The 26,910-nt window shown below is 46.0% G+C and overlaps 3 protein-coding genes and 1 long non-coding RNA gene across 12 annotated transcripts in view; 3 read left to right on the plus strand and 1 right to left on the minus strand.

Moving 5' to 3' along the window:
- The window catches only part of LOC137531529 (uncharacterized), a 296,668-nt gene extending 291,450 nt beyond the window's left edge, over window positions 1-5,218 (minus strand). For all 8 annotated transcript variants that reach the window (XR_011023669.1, XR_011023668.1, XR_011023667.1 and 5 more), the window contains exons 1-2: window positions 4,921-5,218; window positions 78-180 (exon numbers count right to left, since the gene is read on the minus strand). This is a non-coding gene — a long non-coding RNA (uncharacterized lncRNA). The remainder of the gene's footprint in view (window positions 1-77; window positions 181-4,920) is intronic.
- ST8SIA5 (ST8 alpha-N-acetyl-neuraminide alpha-2,8-sialyltransferase 5) overlaps window positions 1-26,910 on the plus strand; it is a 989,793-nt gene that overhangs the window by 518,211 nt on the left and 444,672 nt on the right. The window lies entirely within an intron of this gene.
- On the plus strand, window positions 5,094-12,441 carry IER3IP1 (immediate early response 3 interacting protein 1). Its single transcript, XM_068251443.1, has 3 exons — window positions 5,094-5,221; window positions 7,275-7,376; window positions 12,018-12,441. The coding sequence occupies exons 1-3, from the start codon at window positions 5,131-5,133 to the stop codon at window positions 12,071-12,073; spliced, it is 249 nt and encodes an 82-aa protein (XP_068107544.1). The 5' UTR covers window positions 5,094-5,130; the 3' UTR covers window positions 12,074-12,441.
- HDHD2 (haloacid dehalogenase like hydrolase domain containing 2) overlaps window positions 23,644-26,910 on the plus strand; it is a 52,862-nt gene continuing 49,595 nt past the window's right edge. The window contains exon 1 of one of the 2 annotated variants that reach the window (XM_068251423.1): window positions 23,644-23,758. In XM_068251423.1, coding sequence (XP_068107524.1) covers window positions 23,688-23,758 — 71 coding nt within the window. In that variant the 5' untranslated portion in view covers window positions 23,644-23,687. The remainder of the gene's footprint in view (window positions 23,759-26,910) is intronic. The other variant, XM_068251433.1, reaches the window with a different exon arrangement.

The raw sequence follows: 26,910 nt of genomic DNA on the forward strand, positions 1-26,910 counted from the left end.
TAACAGAGAGGCTTATATTTCAGGCTCTCTATTCTTCACCAATGGTCCTCTTTAAGTTTAGCTATCCTCTGACTCACCTTATTTAGCTTCATATTATAACGGCAGGACTTTGCATCCCACTGCGGCCGGGCAGCCATGCTTTGCCCACGCCCGGTAAATTCTGCTGCGGGCCAACACTTCCTGAAACATACCAAAAATGCAATTAATGCAAATAGGTCATTTATTTCACAATGGCTGGAGATAATGAATCGCTGAAACACTTCCAGGAAAAGAAAAACAATCTAAACACCAAAAAAAAAAAAAAAGTAATTTTCACGGAGGACAGCAAAGAACATGCCAGGTACATATAAGATAGGAAGAGTATTTCCTATGGGAGTGCTTGGAAACAGAGATGTCAGGGCATGGGAATTCTGGGTAATTTGCACTGCACGGTCCACTACACACATCCCCGCCTGTCCTGTGTGATCAAAGGTCCTTGCGGAGCATTACTAAAACAAAATATGGAACGTTATTCTGGGCCCTCTGTGTTATTTCATGATGACATTGTGGGAAGAAACCCCCGAAGGTATTTAGGAACTAGAGAAAAAAATGTTATGTGAATAAATGCATTGGGAATATAAGAAAATAACGTTCCATCGATAGAAGGTTGAATTGCGGTTCGGCGGCGCGGGGGTCATTCCATCTTAATTCACCGCCTGACCCGCATTCCACAATTCATCAATACCGAAAACTACAATATGACCGCTCCTGCGCTTGAAATGAGTTGTGATGAATTTAAAGTGAACCTGTCAGGATACATCATGCATCAAGACAAGACACAGAACAATTATATCACGCATTTCTCCTGGCGGACTAAAAGTACCAGAGCTGCAGCCACTAGGGTGCGCTGTATGGGCAGTAGCAGTGTTAGGGGAGTCTTGCCCAAGGTCTCCTTACTGAATACAGTGGTGTGAAAAACTATTTGCATCCTTCCTGATTTCTTATTCTTTTGCATGTTAGTTTGTCACACTTAAATGTTTCTGCTCATCAAAAACCATTAACTATTAGTCAAAGATAACATAATTGAACACAAAATGCAGTTTTAAATGATGGTTTTTATTATTTAGTAAGAAAAAAAACTCCAAACCTACATGGCCCTGTGTGAAAAAGAAATTGCCCCCTGAACCTAATAACTGGTTGGGCCACCCTTAGCAGCAATAACTGCAATCAAGCGTTTGCGATGACTTGCAACGAGTCTTTTACAGCGCTCTGGAGGGATTTTGGTCCACTCATCTTTGCAGGATTGTTGTAATTCAGCTTTATTTGAGGGTTTTCTAGCATGAACCGCCTTTTTAAGGTCATGCCACAACATCTCAATAGGATTCAGGTCAGGACTTTGACTAGGCCACTCCAAAGTCTTTATTTTGTTTTTCTTCAGTCATTCAGAGGTGGATTTGCTGGTGTGTCCTGCTGCAGCACCCAAGATCGCTTCAGCTTGAGTTGACGAACAGATGGCTGGACATTCTCCTTCAGGATTTTTTGGTAGACAGTAGAATTCATGGTTTCATCTATCACAGCAAGCCTTCCAGGTCCTGAAGCAGCAAAACAACCCCAGACCACCACACTACCACCACCATATTTTACTGTTGGTATGATGTTCTTTTGCTGAAATGCTGTGTTACTTCTACACCAGATGTAACGGGACACGTACCTTCCAAAAAGTTCAACTTTTGTCTCATCGGTCCACAAGGTATTTTCCAAAAAGTCTTGGCAATCATTGAGATGTTTTTTAGCAAAATTGAGACGAGTCTTAATGTTCTTTTTGCTTAAAAGTGGTTTGCGCCTTGGATATCTGCCATGCAGGCCGTTTTTGCCCAGACTTTTTCTTATGGTGGAGTCGTGAACACTGACCTTAATTGAGGCAAGTGAGGCCTGCAGTTCTTTAGATGTTGTCCTGGGGTCTTTTGTGGCCTCTTGGATGAGTTTTCTCTGCGCTCTTGGGGTAATTTTGGAGGAAGCCCCAGGTAAGTACCAGTTTCATTTTTTTGAGTGCTCAGGGTCCCTTTAAAGAAACACTGAAGCGTGCGCCTGCTAAAACGCCGATATCCCGCGGCTAAACGGGGGTCCCTTCACCCCCAAACCCCCCCCCCCCCCCGCAAAATCAACGACCAAATTGGTCGTAGATTTTGCTGCTCCTAGAGGCAGGGCTAACTGCTGCAGCCCTGCCTCACAGCGCGTCTATCAGCGGCGCATCCCCGCCTCTCCCCTGCCCCTCTCAGTGAAGGAAGACTGAGAGGGGCGGGGGAGAGGCGGAGATACACGCTGACAGACGCGCGTGGGGCAGGGCTGCGGCGGTTAGCCCTGCCCCAACCAGGAAGAGATCTCCGGCTGCACGGAGGGGATTTCGGGGGGTAAGGGACCCTCGTTTAGCCGCGGGATAGCGGCGTTTTAGCAGGGGCACACATGCCCCTGCTAACTATGAGCTCTGAAGAGAGATTTATTCTTGCTTCAGAGTCTCTTTAAAGAAAACCTGCATTTAAAAAAAACGCCTGAGGGGTACTCATCTCGGGAGGGGGAAGCTTCTGGATCCTAACAAGGCTTCCCCCGTCCTCCTGTGTGCCTCCATTAGCCTGCTCGGGTCCCGCGAAGTGTGACGATGTAAATATTTACCTCGCTGGGATCCAGCGCAAGCGTACTAGCGGCTTTTCGTTCGGGTAAGGCAGAGGCCGACCCCAATCGATCCGCTCTAATGCACAGGCACGAGTCCTCTTGCGCCTGCGCAGTAGAGTGGATGATCTGATCAGTTTCGGTAATTTCCACCTTACCCGAAGGAAGAGCCGCTACTGTGCCTGCGGTGGATCCCCGCAAGGTAAATATATCAAGCCTTGTCAGGCTTGTTGGGGGAGGATTGCGGGATGCTTCGGGGGAGCCAGTGCTGGATAGCACGGCACAGGTAAATATATCAAGCCTTGTCAGGCTTGTTGAGCCAGGATTGCGGGATGCTTCGGGGAAGCCAGCGCTGGATTACCTGCAGCTACAGGGGGGGGGGAGGGAATCCTCATTGGGACCCTGAGGCTTCCCCCTCCCGAGGTGAGAACCCCCAGGGTGTTTTTTTTTGTAGTACAGGTTTTCTTTAAAGTTTTGAAGTGCCGAATTGTAAAAAAAATGGCCTGGTCAGTCACTAAGGGCAGGGCCGGATTACCAACCAGGCAACAAAAGCAGTCGCTTGGGGCCCCATTCAGAGTCAAAGGGGCCCCATCAGCCCCTAAACCAGCCCTCGCCATCCTGTCAGCGGTGGCTGGATGGTATAATGGTTAAAGTGACTCTGAGCAGTGCAGTAACTATGGACAGATGCATATCATTTTAAAGCTCTCTTTCTCCTCTTTCCAATGATATATAAACGGTCGCCCTATGCCTTTTAGTTTTTGCTATTTTCGCGATTAAAATCACGGCTAGAGGACGACTTTTCTCCAAAGTCGGCAGCTCGATTCAGCACAATGCAATGAAATATAAGGAACCCAGGGGGATATAATTACAAACATCATGCTGGTAGGTGTGAGGATGTAATTAATTAGTTGTGGGTATGCTTAAAGTTATACCCACAGGCACTGCTCGGAGTCCCTTTAAGGGCTCTGCCTCTGACACAGGAGACCAGGGTTCGAATCTCGGCTCTGCCTGTTCAGTAAGCCAGCACCTATTCAGTAGGAGACCTTAGGCAAGTCTCTCTAACATTGCTACTGCATATAGGGCGCGTCCTAGTGGCTGCAGCTCTGGCGCTTTGAGTCCGCCGGGAGAAAAGCGCGATATAAATGTTATTTGTCTTGTCAAATGATGCCGTGCGCTGCTGATTGTCTTCAGAGCCAGGCTCTCCTCCTAGGTCCCCCTCCTGCTACTGTGCGCTCGGCCGCTGCCCACTCCTCCCTCCCTTCCCACAGAGAACCACAGCTGCAGCAAGAATGATAGCAACAGATGGCAAATGCTCACTCACCTATCCATGATCCAAGCAATAGAGATCCCGTCATCTGAAACCCATCTGTCTCTTCTACAGTGCAGCCGCTCGCTCTGAACTTCCTGATTCTCAGATCAGACAGGAAGTAGGAAGTAGTAATAGTAGTAGTAACAGAGCGGCAGCACTCTAGAGACGACAGATGGGCTCCGGATGACGGGACCTCTATTGCTTGGATCGCAATAGGTGAATGTGAGTCATCTTGTGCTGTCATTCTCCCCCACTGCAGCTGCCTTCTCTGCTGGACTATCGTATTCACTGGGATGGAGGCTGCATGGTGGCTGTCTAGTTTGGGAGGAAATTGGTTGTTCGGTGGTGGGGGTGGTTATGTAATTCTGTCTGGGGAACGGCTTCCGGTTTGGCGGTGTCCAGAGCTTTCTGCTATTGCCAGGCTGGAGATGCAGGGGGAAAGTGCTGCTGCTGTGATATCTGGCGCCCTCTTCACAGGGGTGCCCCAGCCCCTGAGTGCAAATGTCCCAGCCATTCATCTCTCACTCTGCATTTTGCCGCTGCTATTCCCTGCATTGTGCACCCACAGAGGAAAGCGTGCTGTTGCCCATAGCAACCAGTAGCTCAGCTGCCTCGGTGTGTGCAGCATGTTGCTGTGCAGCTACATCTTCTGATTCTATTACGACATGATGGGGGGCCCAAATCGGTTACTTTGCTTAGGGCCCCATTTAGCCTTAATCCGGCTCTGACTAAGGGGGGTATAAACCTCTGGGGCTCAAGTGGTTAATACTAATGTAATGTTAAGTCTGCTTCAACCAAACCCCCAACTATACATTTTGGCTTGAAATAATTTGAGATAAGACCAATAAGCCCTGCGATGTATAATAATCCTGAACAGAAGGGCTCTTGCCTTTTCCTCAGGAAATAGACAGTGGGTGATGTTTCACTGAAATTACATTCTTTTTTACATTTAAAACCATTCTTACGTGTTGACTTTTGTCATGCTGAAGCCTGCAGTGCTCTGTGCTGGCTGCTACCAGCTCTGCTCTGTGAGGAAATGCGATGCAGAGCCTGAGGAGGAACACTGCTGCTGCTTCGCGCTTTGTGGCATAGTGTCCCTCCTGCCGCCCCGTCCCAGCTGCGCCCAGCGCTCGCCTCAGGTCGCCACGTCACTCGGGAGTCGGGACTCCAGGAAGATGGCGTTCACGCTGTACTCGTTGCTGCAAGCCGCCCTGCTGTGCGTCAACGCCGTGGCCGTGCTGCACGAGGAGCGCTTCCTCAGCAAGAGTGAGAGCGGGGGGGAGGACTGCGAGCTACTAGAGGCATGCTGGGACTTGTAGTCCGTATATTGCTGCACCTGGGGGGAGGCCAGGAGGGAGTGGGGACTGATAGCCCCATAGACTGTGCTCTCTCTTTACAGATCCCAATGGGGAAAATGTCAGTCAGGCTGCAGGTCTATAGCCCTGAGTACTGCACTGTGTGCTCCCTCTCCTGCCATTTCCCATAGTGTAGTGGTATGTGGCCTGCTTCCAGGGCCGGTGTTCCAACATTTTAGCATACCCGACAAAATAGCATACAAATGCTACTGAGCATGTGTAAAGTCATGCAGGTCATACATTAACCCCATAATGCCCATCAGCAGCATTAACCTTTTCAACCCCAGTTAGCTGCCTGTGTGCTGATGTGCAATCTCCACTATCCAAGTGGACCTAGAGTTAGAATAAAAGTACCACAAGGCATTGTAGGCACGTGCCTACAGGCGCCTGATGATAGAATGGCGGCTCACTCCCTTCCCGGGGTGTCAGTATTCCACTGACGAGATCTCCCTTCAGTCAGTGGCATCTGTAGCTACTTAATACTGAGGGAACCTTTGGCTACCCAATACTAAGGGGCACCAGATGGGCATGGGAGGAGAAGTGACAGCTGGGACAGCCAGCACACTTGTGTGGTTCAGCGGGTGTTTGTAAGTCCATGGAGGGGGAAGTCTAGGGCGCCAGGACATCTGTGTCTATAGGCTCCTGTGATGTAAAGCCGGGCCTGCCTGCTCCCCTCACAGGTACATGTCATTCTCTAGGAGCCAGGACTGTGGTGCTGCTGCTTAGATCCACAGATCTTCTGGTGGTGCTTCCAAGGCCCATACACACACCCAACCAATGTTGCCAGAGCGACCCGCTCCCTCAGATGACATAGGCTTTGCAGACCCTGGCTTGCAAGCAAGCGACATGTTCTGTTCTATAGGGGGAGGTGTGTGGGGCAAGGGAGCAACATCACATGGAGGGTGGGGTAAGTAAGGAGAACAATGCTCTTGGTGGTTGCTTGGCCAAAGTGACCCGCCAGGATTAATCGGTGGTGGAGAGGGGTTGGTGGCTGACGTACATGCGCTGGATTCTCGGCACAGGTGATCGTTACTGGCCACTGTGGACAAGTTTAATCTAATGTGTGTATGTAACTTTGGAGAGCCCAACGATTGCCCTGTAGACTGTGTTGTCTCCAGAGACTGCAACGATTGCCACATAACACTGCATTGTCTTTAGAGACTATAATAATTGTCACACAGAGAGAATTCTACTAAAGCCCCTTACACAGATATTTCTGTTATCTGGTACTAGGGATCGGTACATGATCCCTTGGGTGACAGTGTTGTGGTGACACTGTAGAGATGTGTCACTAGCCTCCAGGCTAATGATGCATCTGTTGCTATGAAAACGAGCGGCGCACAATGGCTATCATTCATAAAGCATTTCCGCATGCGGAAATGCTTAAAACAGCTGACTTTACCGACCACTCTGCAAAAGCCAGCATTCATAAAGGCTCTTTCCGCATGGAAAAATGGCACTACCGAGCAGAGTGATAAATCACCGCCTTGTGCGGTGATTACTGGAACAAATTTAGCAAAATGTTAATTCATAAAGATCACCGCAAGCGGTGTGAGGTCGGGAAGTACCGCTCCCTCTCATGTGGCGATACCAATGTTAAGTGAATGGAGACACACAGACCTCCCAGGCAGCTGCAGCAGAGCGGAACACGGAGAAATGTATCAACTCGGCAGCTTCCGTGTCTCCGCCTGCCTACCGCCAGCTTAGTTCAGGGAATCTCCGCACTGCTTCCGCACATGGATACTTTTTTATGAATGCCCACCCAGAAGTCTAAAAATCCGCCAGCGGTGTTTTCCCGCACTGATTCTCTTTACCGACAGCCTGTTCATGAATGATAGCCAATGGATCGGTTTCTCAGGAATAGGGAGGATACTGTCATCCAGGCTTTAGGGATGCATTGTCTGTGCTGTTTGTTGGGCTGCAGTGTTATTTCAGCCTTTTTGTCTTTTCTTGCTGTCACACAGTTGGCTGGGGGGCAGACCAGGGAATCGGTGGTTTTGGAGAAGAACCGGGAGTCAAATCACAGATGATGAACCTTGTGCGCTCAGTACGGACAGTAATGAGAGGTAACTATGTATAAAAACCATTCTTTTTTTTTTTAAAGTGTTTCTGTAGTGACAAAAACATTGTAATAAACTGAAGATGGCCCCCATGTTTGGGGTTGACTGTCTTCCTTGCTTTTATTAATGCAAACCTGTGACTTTGTTAAAAGGAAATGTTAGATACTTACCTCGGCAGAGGTTTCTGACATCCTCCTTGAGACCACTACTTGACGTTGGAAATCACTGGAGCGTCCCAGCGCTGCAGCGGCGAGAAGCTCACAGGAGATGGGGGAAGGTTTTGAATTATCCAGAGGCTTTCCTCTACTGGTGTATCTAACTTTTTTTTCTATTTTGCTTTTAGATACTGTTTAGAGTGTACCTGAGATTGTGCCGCAGCATAAAAACATACATACCTCCGGCCTGACCGCTCCCACGCCGTCCTCTTCTGGCTCCCCGTTTGCCCGTAATTGGCCCCGGAAGTACTCCAGCAAATGCACTCCAGCAAATGCACAGCCAGGCTGCACGCTTCTGTTTAGTTCATGTCCCTAGGGGCGCTCTGCACCTGTGCAGTCCGCTCCCGGAGACGGGACAAAGACGGGGGAGTACGCCTGTGCCGACTGAAAGATTTTCCGGGTCCAGTTGCGGGCGTACCGGGAGCCAGAAGAGGACAGCGTGGGAGCGATCAGGCCGGAGGGGGCTGGCGGAAGCCCCAGGTATGTATGTTTTTATGCTGTGGCCCCATCTCGGGTACACTTTAAGCAGCTTTGGGCTGTGATGGAAATAACAGTCCACTCCATCGCGGTTACGATTTGAATTGAATTGCACGATTTCTGTCAGAAATTTCGCTTTGATTTCATGATTTACTTGAAATCAAGCTTTCCTTTGGCCAGTTATCAAGTCTAGCCTGTCCTGCAACCACAATTAGGGCTTAGGATTAGCACCTTTGCACAAATTCACAGTGCCCCACTGCAGCACACAACAGCTATGCAGAATAGGTAGCCACAGTCAGTCACAGCACAGTCATCAGCAGTAACACACTGCGCAAAGGAGTTGGAGGCAATACAAACTTTTAATGACAGTCATGTGGGCGGAGTCTGCCACCTGTGATACTACATTTCGACAGGCGTGTGGGGCGGAGTCAGCCCGCCTGCCCAGCCAATGACGTGCAGGTGCTGGGAGGAGTGAGCCACACGAGAGTGTGAGAAGGTGGGCGGAGTTTGCTGCCTTCCAGCAAATGATGTGGAGGCGCTGGGAGGAGTGAGTCGCCACAAGAGTAAGAGCCTGCGGACAGAGTCTGCTGCTCCTTCAGCTGATAGGCTAGACTAGGGGAGAGAGTGAGCCGTCCCCTGCCGAAAGTTAGACCCACTGAGCCGCTGCGATTAACTCCCGCTGAGCCGCCGCTGCAAGGAGCGATGAGCTGTGTATGATGGGAGAGGGGTCTGCTACACTGCCTACAGAGGGGGATGAAATCGTCGCTCTGACGATCACGGAATCGCCATTTCCGTGATCGTGATTTCGATCCCCAAACGGTTTATCATTCAGGCAACTTCCAACCCACAAGTTGTAGGCCTTTATAGGACAACTAAAGTGAGAGGTATATGGAGGCTGCCATATTTATTTCCTTTTAAGCAATACCAGTTGCCTGGCTATCCCGCTGATTTTCTGCCTCTAATACTTTTAGCCATAGACCCTGAACAAGCATGCAGCACATTAGTTATTTCTGATATTATTGTCAGATCAACAAGATTAGCTCAATGCTTAATTTTGGTGTTATTCAGACACTATTGCAGCCAAATAGATCAGCAGGGCTGCCAGGCAACTGGTAGTAGTTAAAAGGAAATAAATATGGCATCCTCCCAGTCCCTCTCACTACAGTTGTCCTTTAAACGATCTGCTGCTAATGTATTGGTGCCACATACCGCATGACACCTTCAGAGGTCTTGAGGAGCCCATGCATCAACAGGTCGGCACAAGCAGGGCCTACAACGTACAGTTGTGTTCACAATTATTCAACCCCCAGTGAAATTGAGTGTTTTGGCCAGTTTGACATTGATTTTAATGATTTCAGTCATCTTGTTTACAATTAAATCAAAAAGGCACTTACAGTACATAGTTATTTTGGTTGAAAAAGCATGTCCATCGAGTTCAACCAGAGAACAAAGTACAACACCAGCCTGTTCCCTCACATATCCCTGTTGATCCAGAGGAAGGCGAAAAAACCCTTACAAGGCATGGTCCAATTAGCCCCTAAAGGGGAAAAAATTCCTTCCCGCCTCCAGATGGCAATCAGATAAAATCCCTGGATCAACATCATTAGGCATTACCTAGTAATTGTAGCCATGGATGTCTTTCAACGCAAGGAAAGCATCTAAGCCCCCTTTAAATGCAGGTATAGAGTTTGCCATAATTACTTCCTGTGGCAATGCATTCCACATCTTAATCACTCTTACTGTAAAGAACCCTTTCCTAAATAAATGGCTAAGGGCCTTTTTCCACTAGCCTGCGATTTGCTTCTGATCGCAAATCGCAAGGTACATTAAACTAATAGAAACTGCAGCAGCAATTTCCATTAGTGCGATCCGATTTTGGTCAAAGCGCAATAGTCGTCCTGCCGCGTTTTGTATGCGATTGAGCTGGACTATAATGAGTATAGTAGCTCAATCGCATGTTGGAAATTGAATCGCAATTGCATTTCATAGTGGAAAAGAGCCCTAAAACGTTTTTCCTCCATGCGCAGATCATGTCCTCTAGTTCTTTGAAAAGGCCTAGGGACAAAAAGCTCATCCGCCAAGCTATTATATTGCCCTCTGATGTATTTATACATGTTAATTAGATCCCCTCTAAGGCGTCTTTTCTCTAGACTAAATAAACCCAGTTTATCTAACCTTTCTTGGTAAGTGAGACCTTCCATCCCGTTTTGGGAGACGTTGGACCTTTCAACAGGACAATGATCCCAAGCATTACCTCCAAGTCCACTAGAGCATGGTTGCAGATTAAAGGCTGGAACACTTTGGAGTGGCCATCGCAGTCACCATATTTAAATCCGATTGAGAACCTCTGGTGGGACTTTAAAGAAAGCAGTTGCAGCGCGCAAGCCTAAGAATGTGACTGAACTGGAGGCTTTTGCCCATGAAGAATGGGCTAAGATACCCGTAGATCGCTGCAAGACACTTGTGTCAAGCTATGCTTCACGTTTAAAAGCTGTTATAACTGGAAAAGGATGTTGTACTAAGTACTAAGATTGAATGTCACTTGGGGGTTGAATAAAACTGATAATGATGTGAGCACAGAAAAGTAATTTGTGGTTATTTCATTACAAATGTTATGTTATATTTGTCTGACTTACAAGTGCCTCTTTAATTTAATTGTAAACAAGATGACTGAAATGATCAAAATCAATGTCAAACTGGCCAAAACTCTCAATTTCACTGGGGGTTGAATAATTTTGAACACAACTGTATTATGCAGCTGGTTAAATCTTTGTATTCATAAAGTTGGATCACTGCTTTATAATATAGTGCTTTTACATGGGGGCAATTATGCTTTTTTTCTGCAGAGCAGCACCCAGCATGCATGTTCAGTTCATTTTTTTTAAAGGGAACCTGTATCTTCTCACAATATTAAAAAAAAAAAAAGTTTGATACCCACAAAGTAGGATTCATCCCTAAACAACTCAGATTCCGCTGCTGCCATTCAGGATCTCTCCGAACATATCAGAAAAGAGTTTGTCAGATATGTTTTCGTGGGCGGACTCCTCTCTGTGTACAAGCACAGCCACAAGCGTTTTGGCTGACTTTGCGCTCGCACATAGAGAGTGTGGCCGCACTAAAGGTAGGGTCGAGGAGGATGCGGGAAACCTCTAGACCAACGCAGTGTGTCAGTGTGAACCTAGCCATATTCTACAGACAAACCTGTGTCTGCTCTAGAGCTCTGCATATGTTCACTAATGAGCATCCTTGTCAGCTGCTACTGAGATGGAAGTGATTACTCCCAGTGATGTGTGCACCTCCTACTGGAGACTGCTAAAAATTCAGGCTTACATGTAAAGTTTGTCTTAAAGAGAAACCATGACCAAGAATTGAACTTCATCCCAATCAGTTGCTCATACCCCCTTTCTCACGAGAAATCTTTTCCTTTTCTCAAACGGGTCATCAGGGGGCTCTGTATGACTGATATTGTGGTGAAACCCCTCCCACAGTGTGATGTCAGGGCCAAGGTCCTAACATCACACTGTGGGAGCCTTGTTGCATTGTGGGAAATAACAGCTGTTTCCAACTGCCAAAAAAGCAAGCAGCTTCTCTTTTCACTGACCACCTCCCAGCAATAAAAATGTCACCATGTGATAAATGTCAGAATGTAAATCAGGGAGAGGAAAGATTTTACAATGGGCAAACACTGACTAAATCATTTATTGTAAAAATTTACCAAAAAAATCCTCGTGGCTCCTCTCCCGGTCCCACTGCAGAATACACCACCGGCGACACCCGGGCCAAGTGTCGCCGGTGGTGTATTCTGCAGTAGGACAGGGAGCGGAGCCAGGAGGACGCCGGGAGAGCTCCTGACCTACGGTGGGCTGGAAAAAGCCCCAGGTAAGTACAGATTTTGTTTATTTTTACTGCCCAGGGTCCCTTTAATTCTTGTCTTTTTTCCCTCTTCCCTCTCCAGTTCCACTAATCATTGTGAATTCGATAACGATTGTGCTGCTCCTGTTATTTGGATAAAGACAATCTACTTGTGATGTAGAATCGAGCATTACTGGAAGACAACCCGGACCAGAGGAGCGTATTCTGTATGTCAGGACTGAGAGGAGCCACCAGACTTATTAGCCCGTATTGCACACTCATCTCCAAGACAACAAGAGTGCAGAGACACTGACCAGCGTTCACCCCGCCCCCAAAACAGACCTCCCCTTCCTCTTCTGATACTTTTAAACCAGTGGATGTATTGATGGAGACACAGAGCTTTGTGTTGTATTGTGTTTACATGAGATTCCTTCCCTGCCACTATTTGTGTCTGTGCTTTCATGTTTTTTATTGAAATCAAACTTCAACAAATCTTGCTTAAATAAAATATTTAAATCTCACCTTCACCAAGTTCTTAGTGGTTTAAAACTGAATAAAGGTGGCCATACAGGAGACGATTTATGGGCAGATTCATCAAGAGAGAGTTCTCTCTAATTGGAGAAAGAGAGCTGCTGCTTTCCCATACGCCGCAGGCTGATTCCTGATTGATTTCAGCTTGAAACCTTTCTGGAATGCCCAACATAACATGGGTGCGTGTGCGACGTCACATACTTGCCTGTGTATACGCCGCATACCTCCCAACTTTTTGAGATGAGAAAGAGGGACACTTAAGCCACGCCCCTGTCACACCCCTAGTTATGCCTACCATAAAGGTTTCCTAAGAAAAATGGGTCCTTTTCTATCCTGGTTCCTTTTCCTTCATATTACCATTTTAACCAGTTCACCCCCAAGGGTTTTTATCCTAACGGACCAGAGCAATTTTCAGTTGTCAGTGCTCCTCTCTTTTATTCCCTAATAACTTTATTACTACTTTTCACAAGAAAATGATCTATACCACGTTTTTTTCGCCACCAATTAGGCTTTCTGTGGATAGTACATTTTACTAAGAATTTTTTTACTCTAAATGCGTTTTAATGAGAAAAACTGAAAAAAAATATTATTTCTCAGTTTTCAACCATTATAGTTTTAAAATTAAACATCATCCTGTGGATAAAACACACGTTTTATTTGCCCAGTTGTCCCGATTATTAAACCATTTAAATTATGTCCCTATCACAATGTATGGCGACAGTATATTATTTTGAAATATAAGTGGTTATTTTTCTGTTTTGTTTTTTTTTTGTTCTGGTTATAATTACAATCCCCTATGTAATAAATTAAAATACATTTTCCCCCATAAAATATAGATTAAAAAAGGCTGAGTCCCTAAGGCAACTATTTTTTTTTTTCAAGCTGATTTTTTTTTACAAGTGTTTTTTTTTTTTTGGGGGGGGGGGGGGGGGGGAGGGTTGGAAGTGTAATTTTAATAATGATGTGTATGTACTTGAAAATGTATGTATTTTGTAGGTGTAATATACTTTTTGGCCACAAGATGGCGCTAGTGAACACTCGTTATAGGAAGTGTTCACTTTTTTTTTTCCTTTACTTTATTTAATTGTTACGTTTCCTGTTTTTGTGAATGGACGTAGCCGCTGTTCGCGGTCACGTCCATTCACTCCAGGCACTGCGATTGGGTAGAGGACCGTTCGGTCTTCTTCCCCAATCACCCAGCACAGGATCCCGACGGAAACAGTGGCAGTAGCGGCGCGCACACGGCGGTAGCATCGGCGGGAATGCGCGACGTATTAAAACGTCATGTTGCTGTTAAAAGCGGTAAGCATGACGTTTTAATACGTTAGGATGTCAGTAAATGGTTAAAACTAGTAATATATCAATTTAAAGGATGAGAATAAAGTTTAGAGTCAATCAAACACATTTTTATGTAGAGAAATATATACAGGTAGTCCTCGGTTAACGAACGAGATAGGGACTGTAGGTTCGTTCTTAACCTGAATCTGTTCTTTAATTGAAACAGCAATAGTCCCAGTACAGTACTGTACATTAAATTGATATGAAAGACTCTGTGTGTGTGGGAGTGAGTAGCAATAGAGGCAAGCAGCAGGTCAGCAGCATTTAGAGTGGCAGTATGGTCTGGCAGTCCTGACCAGTAGCCACACCCCCACACAAACTGGCCCCGTAAAAAAAAAATTGAATTTAAATGTTTCTGCATTACATTTACATAATTTCTCCGCCCCGTCGTGATGACAATTTACATTGATATAAAGACGCCATGTGTGTGTGGGGAGGTGAGCAGATACATACCGCACACCTTCCATGCCCTGGTGTCACCCTCTGCATAAAAACCTCCGTCTCGCTAACAGATCTTCACCTTCTGACGCAGGCCAGGAGGAGACCTGGCATACTGCGCATCGCAGTACAGTATCAGGCTCAGAGGGCGCAGATCTGCTTATAGCGACACAGAGGTTCTTTGCAGAGGGTGACGCCAGGACACGGGAGGTGTGCTGTATGTATCTGCTCACCTCCCCACACACACATGGCGTCTATATCAATGTAAATGTACTTTAAAACATTAAAATCGCCGCAACCCGGCGCTCGCTGTGGCGTCATCGCGACGGGGCGGAGCAATCGTCGAGGCGTTCGTAACCCGAGGACTACCTGTATATATTTACATAGAAAGAGGGACAGGGCTCCCAGAGAGGGACGGTTAGCTATGCACCAGCAACCACATGGTGGCACGTGTATGTGGACAGAGCACGGAGCCAGTGGCAGACTGCCAGGTAAAGTATACACGGGGGGGGGGGGGGGGCACATTTTACACTAGGAGGGACAGCGATGGGGGTTCCATCACATTCCTTGCTCGTCCCTGATATCGTACGCTGTTTCCGCCGCGCACCCTCTCGAGTACGTCGCCTTTACATCTTGCAGCATGTCTGATCGATACATGCCACCAATTTCGATCCAAAATTGGTAACATCGTCAATCGGGACTGCACCCATTTCCATCTGATTATAATAAATCAGAAGGTCGATCAGCCGCCAAGTCGCCTGATGTATGATCACCTACAGGCAAACGCCTAACGTGTACCCGATGCAAACGTCAGGTTTAAAAAATAAGTACTTGCCTAAGAAAGCCTCTAAAGATGGCCATACACTCGTCAGATTAGCAGCAGATAGATCATCGGATCGATTTCTGATCTATCTGATGTGTTTAGGAACATTTTTTTACTAGGAACAGATTTCCAATAGATATCAGTTTGAAATCTATTGAAAAATCGATCTGATGGCATTTATTTGCCATCAGATTTCCATTAGGACCAATGCAAAATGATAAGCAATCCAACAGATCAACCTAGATTTTCCACCCTGCCAGATCGATCGAAATCGGCCGCAAATCGATCGATTTGGGAATATGAAAGAAAGGATTTCTGATCAATCGATTCCATAGAATCGATCGATTGATTGCTGAAATCGAGCAGTGTATGGGCCCCTTAAGTCCTATAGAGCAAAGGTGTCAAACACAACGCCCGCGGACTGAATGTGGCTCTTACTGCCATTTTATGTGGCGCTTTAGAGCTTCAAATGTGCATCATTGTAAGCCGTAAGGGCCTTTTTCCACTGGTGGAAGGAATATGGTGCAATTATCGCATCACTTCCGCTCCCATTCGCGTTGCAGAAGTGAATAGGAGGAGACGGGACGCAGCCATGCGAGAATCTGTATGCCGCAGATTCTCGGATCGCACCGATCTGCATAACCAGCACGCAATGGAAACTCTTCCGCCCCACCACCACCACCTCAGCTTACCAAAAAGACTGTGGAAGTAAAGGCTAGCATCTTTTCTGCCGAAGCAGCACTGGGACAGGTAAATATTAAACTGCCTCTCTGCAGAGGTGAGAGGAGTGGGCCGCCCATGGTTACTATAGTTACAGCACTTTTTTTGAGACGTAAAGAAATTTGGCTTATGAGTTAGACTAGGTTTTAGATTTTGGCCCCTTGAGTGATTAAGTTTGACACCCCTGCTGTACAGGCTTCCCACGCCGTCTAATGGTCCCCATCGCCAAGCACAGACCCCCACAGATTACCGACTAGAATTTGTTGGTAAGAACCTCCGGGCTGCATTCATGTGCCCATTGCATAGCCGTCGGGAGATTTTGGAGCAGGGGAAAGCTGATAAAGTGTTTACCCTGCCCCTGCACACATCCCGGCGGCGTTAATTACTATTCCCCCTCCAGGCCGCCATGGATAGTGGAGGAAAGATGTAATTCAGTTTCCAGCTATTGGTGGCGGCCAAATTACAGTGTTTTTGCAGTGATATGTGCTCTGTCTTCTAATGGTGCCCAAATCACTCGCTGAGCGCTGCTATAGCTGTAATTACTATTACTACAAATCTTCTGCGCTGTTTTTACAGCGCTCCCTGCATTCCTTTTCTGCCCTGCACAAGTATGCCCCCCTTCCCCTTGCAGTAATGTGGAGTGGCTCATACTTAAGCAGCCACTGCACAGGCGCGGCCATGCTCATGCGGGTGTAGCTCGTGCCAGAAGAGGAGCACAGCCCCGATGTTAACCTATTTTGGTTCCTGGACGTAGAAACTACGTCCAGGAACCATGCGCGCTACCGCGCAATCCCGGCCGCGGATTCGGTATCCAGGCAATCAGTGAATCAGGCTATGGTGCCCGATCACTGATTCCTCTCCCCCGCTGAAAAAGCGACAGCTTCTCTCGGAAGCTGTGCTTTTTCTGGCTGTTCCCTCCCCGATGCGTCACTCTAAGCGTGTGTTACGCTTAGAGTGACGTCATGTAAACAAACTCATGGCCGCCATCTTGTGGCCAAAAAGTAATACTACAACTGTAAGGAAAAAAAAATAAAAATGAACACACATTTACATTATAAAGCTATTGTTTACCTCCCACCCTCCCAAAACTACCCAAATAAATTGTTTACTATAAAAAAAAAAAAAAAACCATTACAATTAAAAAAAACAAAAAAAAAAACATGTAAATATTTACCTAAGGGTCTAAACTTTTTAAATATCAATGTAAAGATGAAATATTTCTATATTTTTTTTATTTTAAACTTGTAAATAGTGATAGATGCAAAATGGAAAAAATGCACCTTTATTTCCAAATAAAATATTGTCGCCATACATTGTGATAGGGACATAATTTTAACGGTGTAATAACCGGGACATATGGGCAAATACAATACGTGAGTTTTAATTATGGAGGCATGTATTATTTTAAAACTATAATGGCTGAAAACTGAGAAATAATGAATTTTTCCATTTTTTTCTTATTCTTCCTGTTAAAATGCATTTACAGTAAAGTGGCTCTTAGCAAAATGTACCCCCCAAAAAAAGCCTAATTGGTGGCGGAAAAAACAAGATATAGATCAGTTCATTGTGATAAGTAGTGATAAAGTTATAGGCTAATGAATGGGAGGTGAACATTGCTCAAGGGAAAACACCAATGGGTTAAGGAGGGTCCCGGCAAGCGGTGAAAAACAGCGTCGGAATCTTCTGGAGGCTCCATAGGCTTCCCTCTCCTAAGGTAAGTATTTAATTTTTAACGTATTTGAAACCTCAGGTTCTCTTTAAAACAATCATGTTGATTAATGTAAATGATCAGTACTGGCACTCGCCTAATTAAAAACTGGTTCTGTTTTTTTCTGTTGAGTCACGTGTTATACAAAGTGAAACGTGGATAAATGTTTCGCCTTCCGACCACTCTGGATTCGGACATAAGGAGGTTGATTCATCAAACAACAGTAATTCTGCGGTGCACACAAAGCGCATGGTAGTATAACCTTCCAGGCATGGGGTCACAAGTTCAGAAGGACTCGAATTCGGAATTCAAAATGAGGTCTAATGGCTTCAGCTGTGACACAGGCAGCGGGGAGTTAACTTACACAGAAGTCTTCGGGGGCATCTGCGTTTCTTTACGCGTCATAGGTGTAATGAAAGCCGGGTTCCACCACTCGCTTCCACGCTTTCTCCTTCCGGCTTGAAAGAGGAAGCGCGATGGTGAGACATGGGTTGGTGCTTAGATACTGTCCAGAATGCTGAAAAATCTGCATGTAGGGTGAGATCGGGAGGACGACCATCTTATGCTGCATACATACTTGAGATAAAAGTCTTTGGAAAAGGCAAGATCACAGACCAATTTTACCCCATTCCATGTAGTATGAGAGCCATACTCTACACAGTCTATTCTATGGAGCTGAACTCCCCATCAGACAGAAATCTTTGCAAGATGCTGCACACAAAGATGCCCGTACACATTCAAAAGATCATTATCTGCAAAAGATCTGTTCCTGCAAAAGATCCATTCCTGCAAAATGCATTTATAGTCTGAGATCTGCAGATCATCATACACATCTTGTTTAACAGGCAATCATCTGCAGATCAGATCCACCAGGATGGAATTTCAGATCTGCAGATGATTGCCAGATATGCAGATGAAGTCTGTTAAACAAGGTGTGTATGAGGATCTGCAGATCTCATAGACCAGTGTTTCTCAACATTTTATTAGTATGTACCCCTTTTAAAACCCTGTACTCACCAAGTACCCCCTAACATAGTTAACATTATTACAAGTACCCCTTGACAAATATATATTAAATCGTAGTACATGAAAATTGGTTCTAAACAATTTCCAAGCATTTACCATTACTTTTAATTAGCTACAACACCAATTTGGTCTTGTTTAAGTAATATTTATTATTTTCTAAATTCTAAATGTGTTGTTCTTGGTTAAGTATAACAAGCCCGAGTACCCCCTGGAACCATCAGAAGTACCCCCTGGGGTACGCGTACCACATGTTGAGAACCTAGGTCATAGACTATAAATGCATTTTGCAGGAATGGATCTTTTGCAGGAAGAGATCTTTTGCAAATAATGATCTTTTGAATGTGTACGGGCATCTTTGTGTGCAGCATCTTGCAAAGATTTCTGTCTGATGGGGAGTTCAGCTCCATAGAATAGACTGTGTATAGTATGGCTCTCATACTACATGGAATGGTGTAAAATTGGTCTGTGATCTTGCCTTTTCCAAAGACTTTTATCTCAAGTGTGTATGTAGCATTAGTCACCACAGACAAGAATCTTAACCACTTATTGAAACGGGCCTGGGCCACGCGCATCCTCTAAAAATCTACAAAAGCATCTACTGCCCCTGTGCAGGACACTCTCGTTGACAGGGGCACGAATTAGGACATGCTCAGTGGCTGGCGACAGGATCAGTCGCGGAAAGCTATACTCAGCTGCGGCGGGGGACGAGAGGATCATTGAGTATCAGCGTGGGCACAGGGTGACTGCAGGGGGCTGGTAAAAGCCCCACGTGATTAAACCTGCCCTTTTTTTTTTACCCGAGGCGGGTATTTGAAATCTTAAGAGACCACAGAGACATGCCTCTGGGTCTCGCTATTGCTGCCTCTAGTCCCCCCACCCCGGGGTCTCCTGTGCCCACCTGTAAAAAGCGTTCGGCTAGCGAGTCTCCTTGTCACTAGCCGTCTATTTACCTTCTGTATATCATTCAATGAGCGCTCCTCTGCCTCTGTCCCTGCCGCTGCCCTCCTCCTGTGAGCTACCTCCAATCGGAAGCTAAGCCGCGACCTGGGAGGTACTTCCTGGGTCGCGGCTTAGCTTCCGAATGGAGGAAGCTCACAGGAGGCGGGGACAGAGGCGGGGGAGCGTGCATTGAATGGCATACAGAAGGTAAATAGACGGTTAGCGACAAGGAGACTGTCACTAGCCGGCAGTGCTGTTTGGATACCCCTTTTCAAAATCCGAATTGAATTCGGATCCGGATACCCAGATATCCGGATCCGAATCGGATATCCGAATCTGAACTTTTTGGTATCCGAGTAAAGTTTGATATCCGAACCCAATATCCTGGATATCCGGCCGGATTCGGATAGCTGGATAAAAAACTGGAAGCGACCTGAAAATGGCTTAAAATGCTTCCAAAAGTCTCTTCAAATGGCAAAAACCCCTTTTGAAGGTCTCTCGCTCTCTCTCTCTCCCTTCGACAGGGGTGCAGCTAAGGTTTTTGTGGCCCCAAGCGGACTGTAGGAAGTGGCCCTATCCTTCGCGCGCCGCGGTGAAAATGGGTGTGGCTATCCCGCATAAGTGGGCGTGGCCATGACATGTGGGTGGAGCTGGAGGGCGGATTGGGGCGGGCTGTTTGCGGGGAAAATGGATGAGGGGGTGATTGAGGCGCGCACAGCGCGCCGAAAGATGGATTTGGCCATGACATTGTATGGGCGGAGCTTGACCGTAGCACAGCAAATATAGCCAACTATGACCATTAAATAATAAATGCAGCAACAGTTACCCCAGACACCAGAAAATAAAAACGCAATTTGTGCAACATTTCAACAGAAAACAAACAGAATTTGGGCCACATTTCAGCAGAAATCAAACGCAATTTGGGCCAAATTTCAGCAGAAATCAAACGCAATTAGGGCCACATTTCAGCAGAAATCAAACGCAATTTGGGCACATTTTCAGCAGAAATCAAACGCAATTTGGGCCACATTTCAGCAGAAATCAAACGCAATTTGGGCCACATTTCAGCAGAAATCAAACGCAATTTGGGCACATTTTCAGCAGAAATCAAACGCAATTTGGGCACATTTTCAGCAGAAATCAAACGCAATTTGGGCACATTTTCAGCAGAAATCAAACGCAATTTGGGCACATTTTCAGCAGAAATCAAACGCAATTAGGGCACATTTTCAGCAGAAATCAAATGCAATTAGGGCACAGTTCAGCAGAAATCAAACGCAATTAGGGCACATTTTCAGCAGATATCAAACGCAATTAGGGCACATTTTCAGCAGAAATCAAACACAATGGTGGTCATTCATAAAAATGTTTCCAGCTGCGATAGCAGTGCGGAGATTTCCCGCTGTAGGCTGTCGGCAGGCTTGCGGAAACACAGAAGCTGGCAGAGTCCCTCCGTGCGCTGCTCTCTCTGCTGCTGATTAGGAGGTCTGTCCCATTCACTTGCATGTAATCCTCACGCTTCTCGCTACGTCCGAGGAAGCGGTATTTCCCGTCCGCATACCGCTTACTCTAATCTTTATGAATGGACATTTTGTTACATTTTCTAGATAGATCTAGAAAATCACCGCACAAGGCGGAAATTTCTCGCTCTGCTGGGGAATTGTAACTTTTCATGTGGAAACAGCTTTTATGAATGCACACTTTGCTAAATGGTCGGGAAAGTCAGCTGTTTTGAGCGGTAAACTTGCGGTAAAGTTTTATGAATAGAGGCCAATTAGGGAACAGTTCAGCAGAAATCGAACGCAATTAGGGCACAGTTCAGCAGAAATCAAACACAATTAGGGCACAGTTCAGCAGAAATCAAACACAATTAGGGCACAGTTCAGCAGAAATCAAACACAATTAGGGAACAGTTCAGCAGAAATCAAACACAATTAGGGAACAGTTCAGCAAAAATCAAACACAATTAGGGCACAGTTCAGCAGAAATCAAACACAATTAGGGAACAGTTCAGCAGAAATCAAACACAATTAGGGAACAGTTCAGCAGATATCAAACGCAATTAGGGCACATTTTCAGAGCTGCAAAAAGAAAAGAATTTACTCACCTGGCACTGGCAGAAGTCTTCTCTCCCCGTCTCCTCTCCTGGCCGGCTCCTCAGGCACGCAGTTCCCACGGAGCTCCCTCCCTCCTCCAATGTCCCGCGCTGATTGAATCAGGGCTACGGGAAGATGGCCACCCGAAGCCCTGTACTGGAGGCATAAATAGTCTCCAGAGCAGGGCTTCGGCGGCGGCCATCTTCCCGTAGCCCTGCCCTGCTCTGCTCTGCCAGCCCCGCGGGGCTGCGGGGAAACAGTGACGTCACGCCGACGTCACTGAGCCGCCGAGGCCCCTACGATATTGAGGCCCCAAGCGGCCGCTTGGTTCGCTTTACGCCTCGCGGCGCCCCTGCCCTTCGAAAGCGATTTTTGCCATTGAAGGCGATTTTGGCTTCTGCTCTGGGTAGTTCGGATACCCGAATATTGGATGAGCACCACTGCTAGCCGGGCGCTTTTTTACAGGGGGCACAGGAGACCCCGGAGGGGGACTAGAGGCGGCAATAGCGAGACCCAGAGGCATGTCATTATGCACAGGACAGTCTCTTAAAGAGAACCCGAGGCGGGGTTCTGAGAATAAAATCCCCATAAAGAGGCTGGGTCTGTCTATAGAGCCCAGCCTCTGTTGCTATTTAGATCGCCCCTAAGCCCCCCCTGCGCTCTGCAATCCCCCCATAAATAACAGCCGTGCTGCTGACACGCAGCTTGTCAGAGCGGGCTGTGTTTACCATTCTAGTGCCACTCACGCCGCTCTCCTGCAGAGCGCCGATCCCCGCCCACGTCCCTTCCCTCGCCGCTGATTGGAGGGAAGGGACGCGGGCGGAGACCGGCGCTCTGCAGGAGGCGGGGGGAGCGGCATGAGTGGCACTAGAAAGGTAAACAGAGCCCGACAGCGCGGCTGTCATCTATGGGCTAGAACGGAGTGCAGGGGGGACTTACGGGGGATTCAACTAGCAACAGAGGCTGGGCACTATAGCCAGACCCAGCCTTTGTGCATAGATTTAACTCTAAGATCCCCACCTCGGGTTCTCTTTAAGACAGACGACTTCCAACAAAGTCGTGCTATGACCCCTCTGGAGGAGCCTCTTGCAATGGCCATGTGTGTCACTTCCTCTTCTTGCTTCAATTAGTGATGCACTTCTCTAACATAGAAGACAGGGGTGACCCGGAAGTTATAACATAGCCAAGATGGCAGCTGCAATTTTTAAATTGAAATCGAATGAAAACTATTTGGTGTAGAACTACGATTCAGACATCAAATGAAAGAGGAGAGCACAAGCTACAGAAAGGTATGCATCTTTAAGTACTTTGCAGTCCTGGTTGGAGTCTTAAAGGCATGCCCATGAGAGGTGCTCGGAGTCCCTTTAATTATCCCTTTGAGGGTAGTAACACACTAGGCAGAATCGCATATGAGTCTCCATTGCACATAATGGGAAACGCATATGCGATTCTGCCTTCTGTGTTCCTACCCTAAAGCACAGTTCCCCAACCCTGTACTCCAGGCCCACCAACAGCGAGTTGATTATCTACCTTTGTGGATTTCCACAAATCATGCCCTGTTAGTGGACCTTGACAGGGTTGGGGAACACTGGTAATAAAACACATTTTTTAGTAGATAAATACATATGTTTACATCAGTCCTGAAAGAGGGAGAAAGAGGGACTCTCCCTCCCAAAAAGGGAGTTGAGAGCTATGAAAATACTGTGGAAGATGTCGGCGCTGTATAAATACTATTAGTTGATGTGCGATTTCAGACATCACTAATACTGGTAAGACACATCAGCATGCTAACTTTGCATTAGCCTGCAGGGACAGAAAATAATCATCTTATTTTCAACATTAAAAATACATGTCAGGCAGCCAAGTATGTGTTATGGTCATAATCAGACTATCATTACCCTGTGGTAGCCTGAATAATCCTATGCTTTTGTTTTAAATAATGCACTGCAAGCCTTAGCAGCCTTCCTTTCACGTGCTAAATCATGCGTTCCACGCTCACTTCCGCATTCCATAAACAGCTATTACTTAATTTGAGGCTTGGAACGCACGGCTGGCCTCAGAACTTCCTGTAGTGAGGACCCAGGGGTCCTTTTTAAAAAGAGGCTGTTCTAATGATGCCTGTTCCTGTTGACAAATAGAAAGGCTTGAAGTGGAATGAAATGTGACAGGCTTGTATTGCGCCACAGAGGGCACTGTGAAAGGACTGCAGTGCTGCAGGTGGGAAGGTAGGACAGGGCTGGCTGATAAGAATCATAGAGGAGGATGAATGAAGCTGTATACTGATCACAGTGCTTGTATTCTCTTTAGCTCTACTGGTGTAGCTATTATGTTATCACCGTTGTGCATTTATAGCTGTCTGCACTGAAGAGCAAGCCTGGACATTTGTAACTACTTCTAGGGGTCGTTCACACTTGAGTGGGAATTGCGTGATTCCCGCTCAGCGCAGAACACTAGCGGTTTTTAAAAACTGCTATCCCATGTAAGCCTATAACAGTGTTCTCACTGCTGAATTTTGCAGTTAGCGTTAACCGCAAACGTGTGACATTCAGCGTTTTGCCAGCAATCGCAATTAGCATGCATAGCACCGCTAATCGCGATCGCTCTCTAAATGCTGCAGTTTTCAGTGATTTTTTTTTCCGCTTTAATCGCGGAAAAATCACTCCCGCAAAATGCTAGCGGTAATCGCCGGCATTTTGCGGTTTTAGGTGTGCATGGGGCCTAAAGGTGCCCATACAGCTGAGGAGGTATGGGCAGATCGACTAAGGGCTGGTACACACTAAGAGCGCATCTGAGCTTTTTAAAACACTAGGTTTGGCTAATGTAGTTGTATGGGAGGGATCGCACCAGAGCGATGTGATTTTTTTTTTTCACAAACGCAGGTCCTGCAGCATTTCTGAGGTGATTCAGCCTCAATGTTAAGAATAAGAAAATTGGAAAATCGCTCTAAAAAACACTAGAACAGAGCGATTGTCCAAGCGTTTTTTTAAAAAAGCTGTTCACTTCCAGCTCAAACTGTACACAAATTTAAAAATTGCTGCATCAAAACGCACCAAAAATCGCTAGTCATACCTAGAAAATCACTAGGCACATTGCTCTGAAAATCGCTGTAAAAAATGCTAGGCGTTTGCGATTATGCTAGCGTGTTTTGGTGTGCACTGGCCCCAAGAGACAGATCTCTGACTGGAGAGACATCCGTTGGGTGCCATAAACTACAGGCTGATTCCCGATCAATTTCAGCATGAAATCTAGTGGCCCAGTCTACGGCTCTGTCCCGCCAGTGTAAAATGTGCTCTGTGCTGTGTTCACACCTGTAGCTATTGGCTCTGAGCTGTTTGATGCTAAGGCTCATACACACATCAGACTATAGTCTTTGGAAAATGAAAGACCAATCTTACCACCCTTCATGTAGTATGAGAGCCATACTCTACACAGTCTTTTCTATGGAGCTGAACTCCCCATCAGATAAAATCTTTGCAAGATGCTGCACACACAGATGCTGTACAGACACAAAAAATCAGTATCTGCAAAAGATCTGTTCCTGCCACAGATCCGTTCCTGCAAATTTCATTCATAGTCTATGAGATCTGCAGATCATCATACACACCTTGTTTAACTGACATTCATCTGCAGATCTGAAAATCCATCCTGGTGGATCTGATCTGCAGATGAATGTCTGTTAAACAAGGTGTGTATGATGATCTGCAGATCTCATAGACTATGAATGCAATTTGCAGGAACGGATCTTTGGCAGGAACAGATCTTTTGCAGATACTGATTGTAACGATTGGGTGCTGCAACTCAGACGTCTGATTATTTGTGATCTGCAGTATCACCAATAATACTAGTATAGCTAGCTGAGAGTACGGTGTGGTGTTTGGTGCAACAGTATAGACTTCTCCAGAGGAGCTGGAGGGTCTACCAACACAAATAACAATACCTTTACCAGAGGAGCTGGCAAAGTACTAATAATGAAAGAATTAAAGAAGTTTGGCTAAACCTTACCAGAGGAGCTGGTAAGGTACTAACAGCACAAATGACTGAATAGTTTAACTAGACCTTCCCAGAGGAGCTGGTAAGGTACTAACAACACAAATGACTGAATAGTTTAACTAGACCTTTCCAGAGGAGCTGGTAAGGTACTATCAGTCACTGGAGCTATGCAAGTAAGTCTGAACTTCACCAGAGGGAACCTGGTAGGTTCTAATAGCTAGAGCACCTCACCAGTGGAAACAGTAAAAAAGGGTGGAGGAGGCTAGTGGACAAATCGGGTGCCGCCATTCACTCCCATAATAAATATCGTTTACTGGGCGCCGAACAGGAAAAAAGGGCGCCCGAGAATAATAACGTTTTCCAACGGTGCCCGAAGATTTTTAATGTTTTATAACTGCTTGTGATGATTTACGTTTCCTATTTCAATAAAACATTATTTTAAATGTTATCCCTTACTGTTTGTAAAACATTATTATTCACAAAATAAAGCGATCAGTACGTAACGTAAGTTGTAATATATTTTATCCCTTACTGTTTGTAAAACATTATTATTCACAAAATAAAGCGATCAGTACGTAACGTAAATTGTAATATATTTTATCCCTTACTGTTTCTAAAACATTATTCTACACACAATGCAGTGATCACTAAGGAGGGTCTTAGGTTTAGGCACCACCAGGGGGGTCTTAGGTTTAGGCACCACCAGGGGGGTCTTAGGTTTAGGCACCATCAGGGGAGTCTTAGGTTCAGGCACCACCAGGGGGGTCTTAGGTTTAGGCACCACCAGGGGGTCTTAGGTTTAGGCACCACTAGGGAGGTCTTAGGTTTAGGCACCACCGGGGGGGTCTTAGGTTTAGGCACCAATACGGGGGTCTAGGGGTTAGGGGTAGGTACAGGGAGGGTTACTTACAATTTTTTTTTTAAACGTTATTATAAATTTCACTTTTTAAACGGAAGATTAACGTTTTCACAATTGCCGATTTCATGCACATTATTAAATGATTTATAACTTTATAAAACATTATTTTTAAATGAAATATAGTACATTATATTTTTAAACGTTATCCATGTTTATCGTTTAAAACCCTGCGCCCTTTTTTTCCCAGCGCCCCTTTTTAACGTACGCCTCACCAGTGGCTAGGTCCCACTGGTGAGTAGAGTAGTCAGACAGGCAAGATTCGATAACAGGCAGGTAGAGAGAGCAAAATCGGCAGGCGAGAGAGTAGTTAATATCAGGCACAGGTTCAGCAACTAAAGTCAGAAAGGCAGAGGTACAGAATCGTTTAGCAATAGCAAGGTCAGAGAGTAGCCAGAATCATACACAGGTTATCAGAATACAATGTAATAATTAACTATAGATAAATGTATATTGCAAACATTGCATATA

This window comes from Hyperolius riggenbachi, chromosome 1 (assembly GCF_040937935.1).
Source record: "Hyperolius riggenbachi isolate aHypRig1 chromosome 1, aHypRig1.pri, whole genome shotgun sequence".
In the NCBI taxonomy this organism is placed as follows: Eukaryota; Metazoa; Chordata; class Amphibia; order Anura; family Hyperoliidae; genus Hyperolius; species Hyperolius riggenbachi.

What these genes read in the sequence shown, in the direction of transcription:
- IER3IP1 (XM_068251443.1), top strand. Translation starts at nt 5,131, where the DNA reads ATGGCGTTCACGCTGTACTCGTTGCTGCAAGCCGCCCTGCTGTGCGTC. An exon ending in GGAGCGCTTCCTCAGCAAGA is followed by an intron (nt 5,222 to 7,274) that starts GTGAGAGCGGGG and finishes GCTGTCACACAG; the next exon opens with TTGGCTGGGGGGCAGACCAG. An exon ending in AGTACGGACAGTAATGAGAG is followed by an intron (nt 7,377 to 12,017) that starts GTAACTATGTAT and finishes TTCCCTCTCCAG; the next exon opens with TTCCACTAATCATTGTGAAT.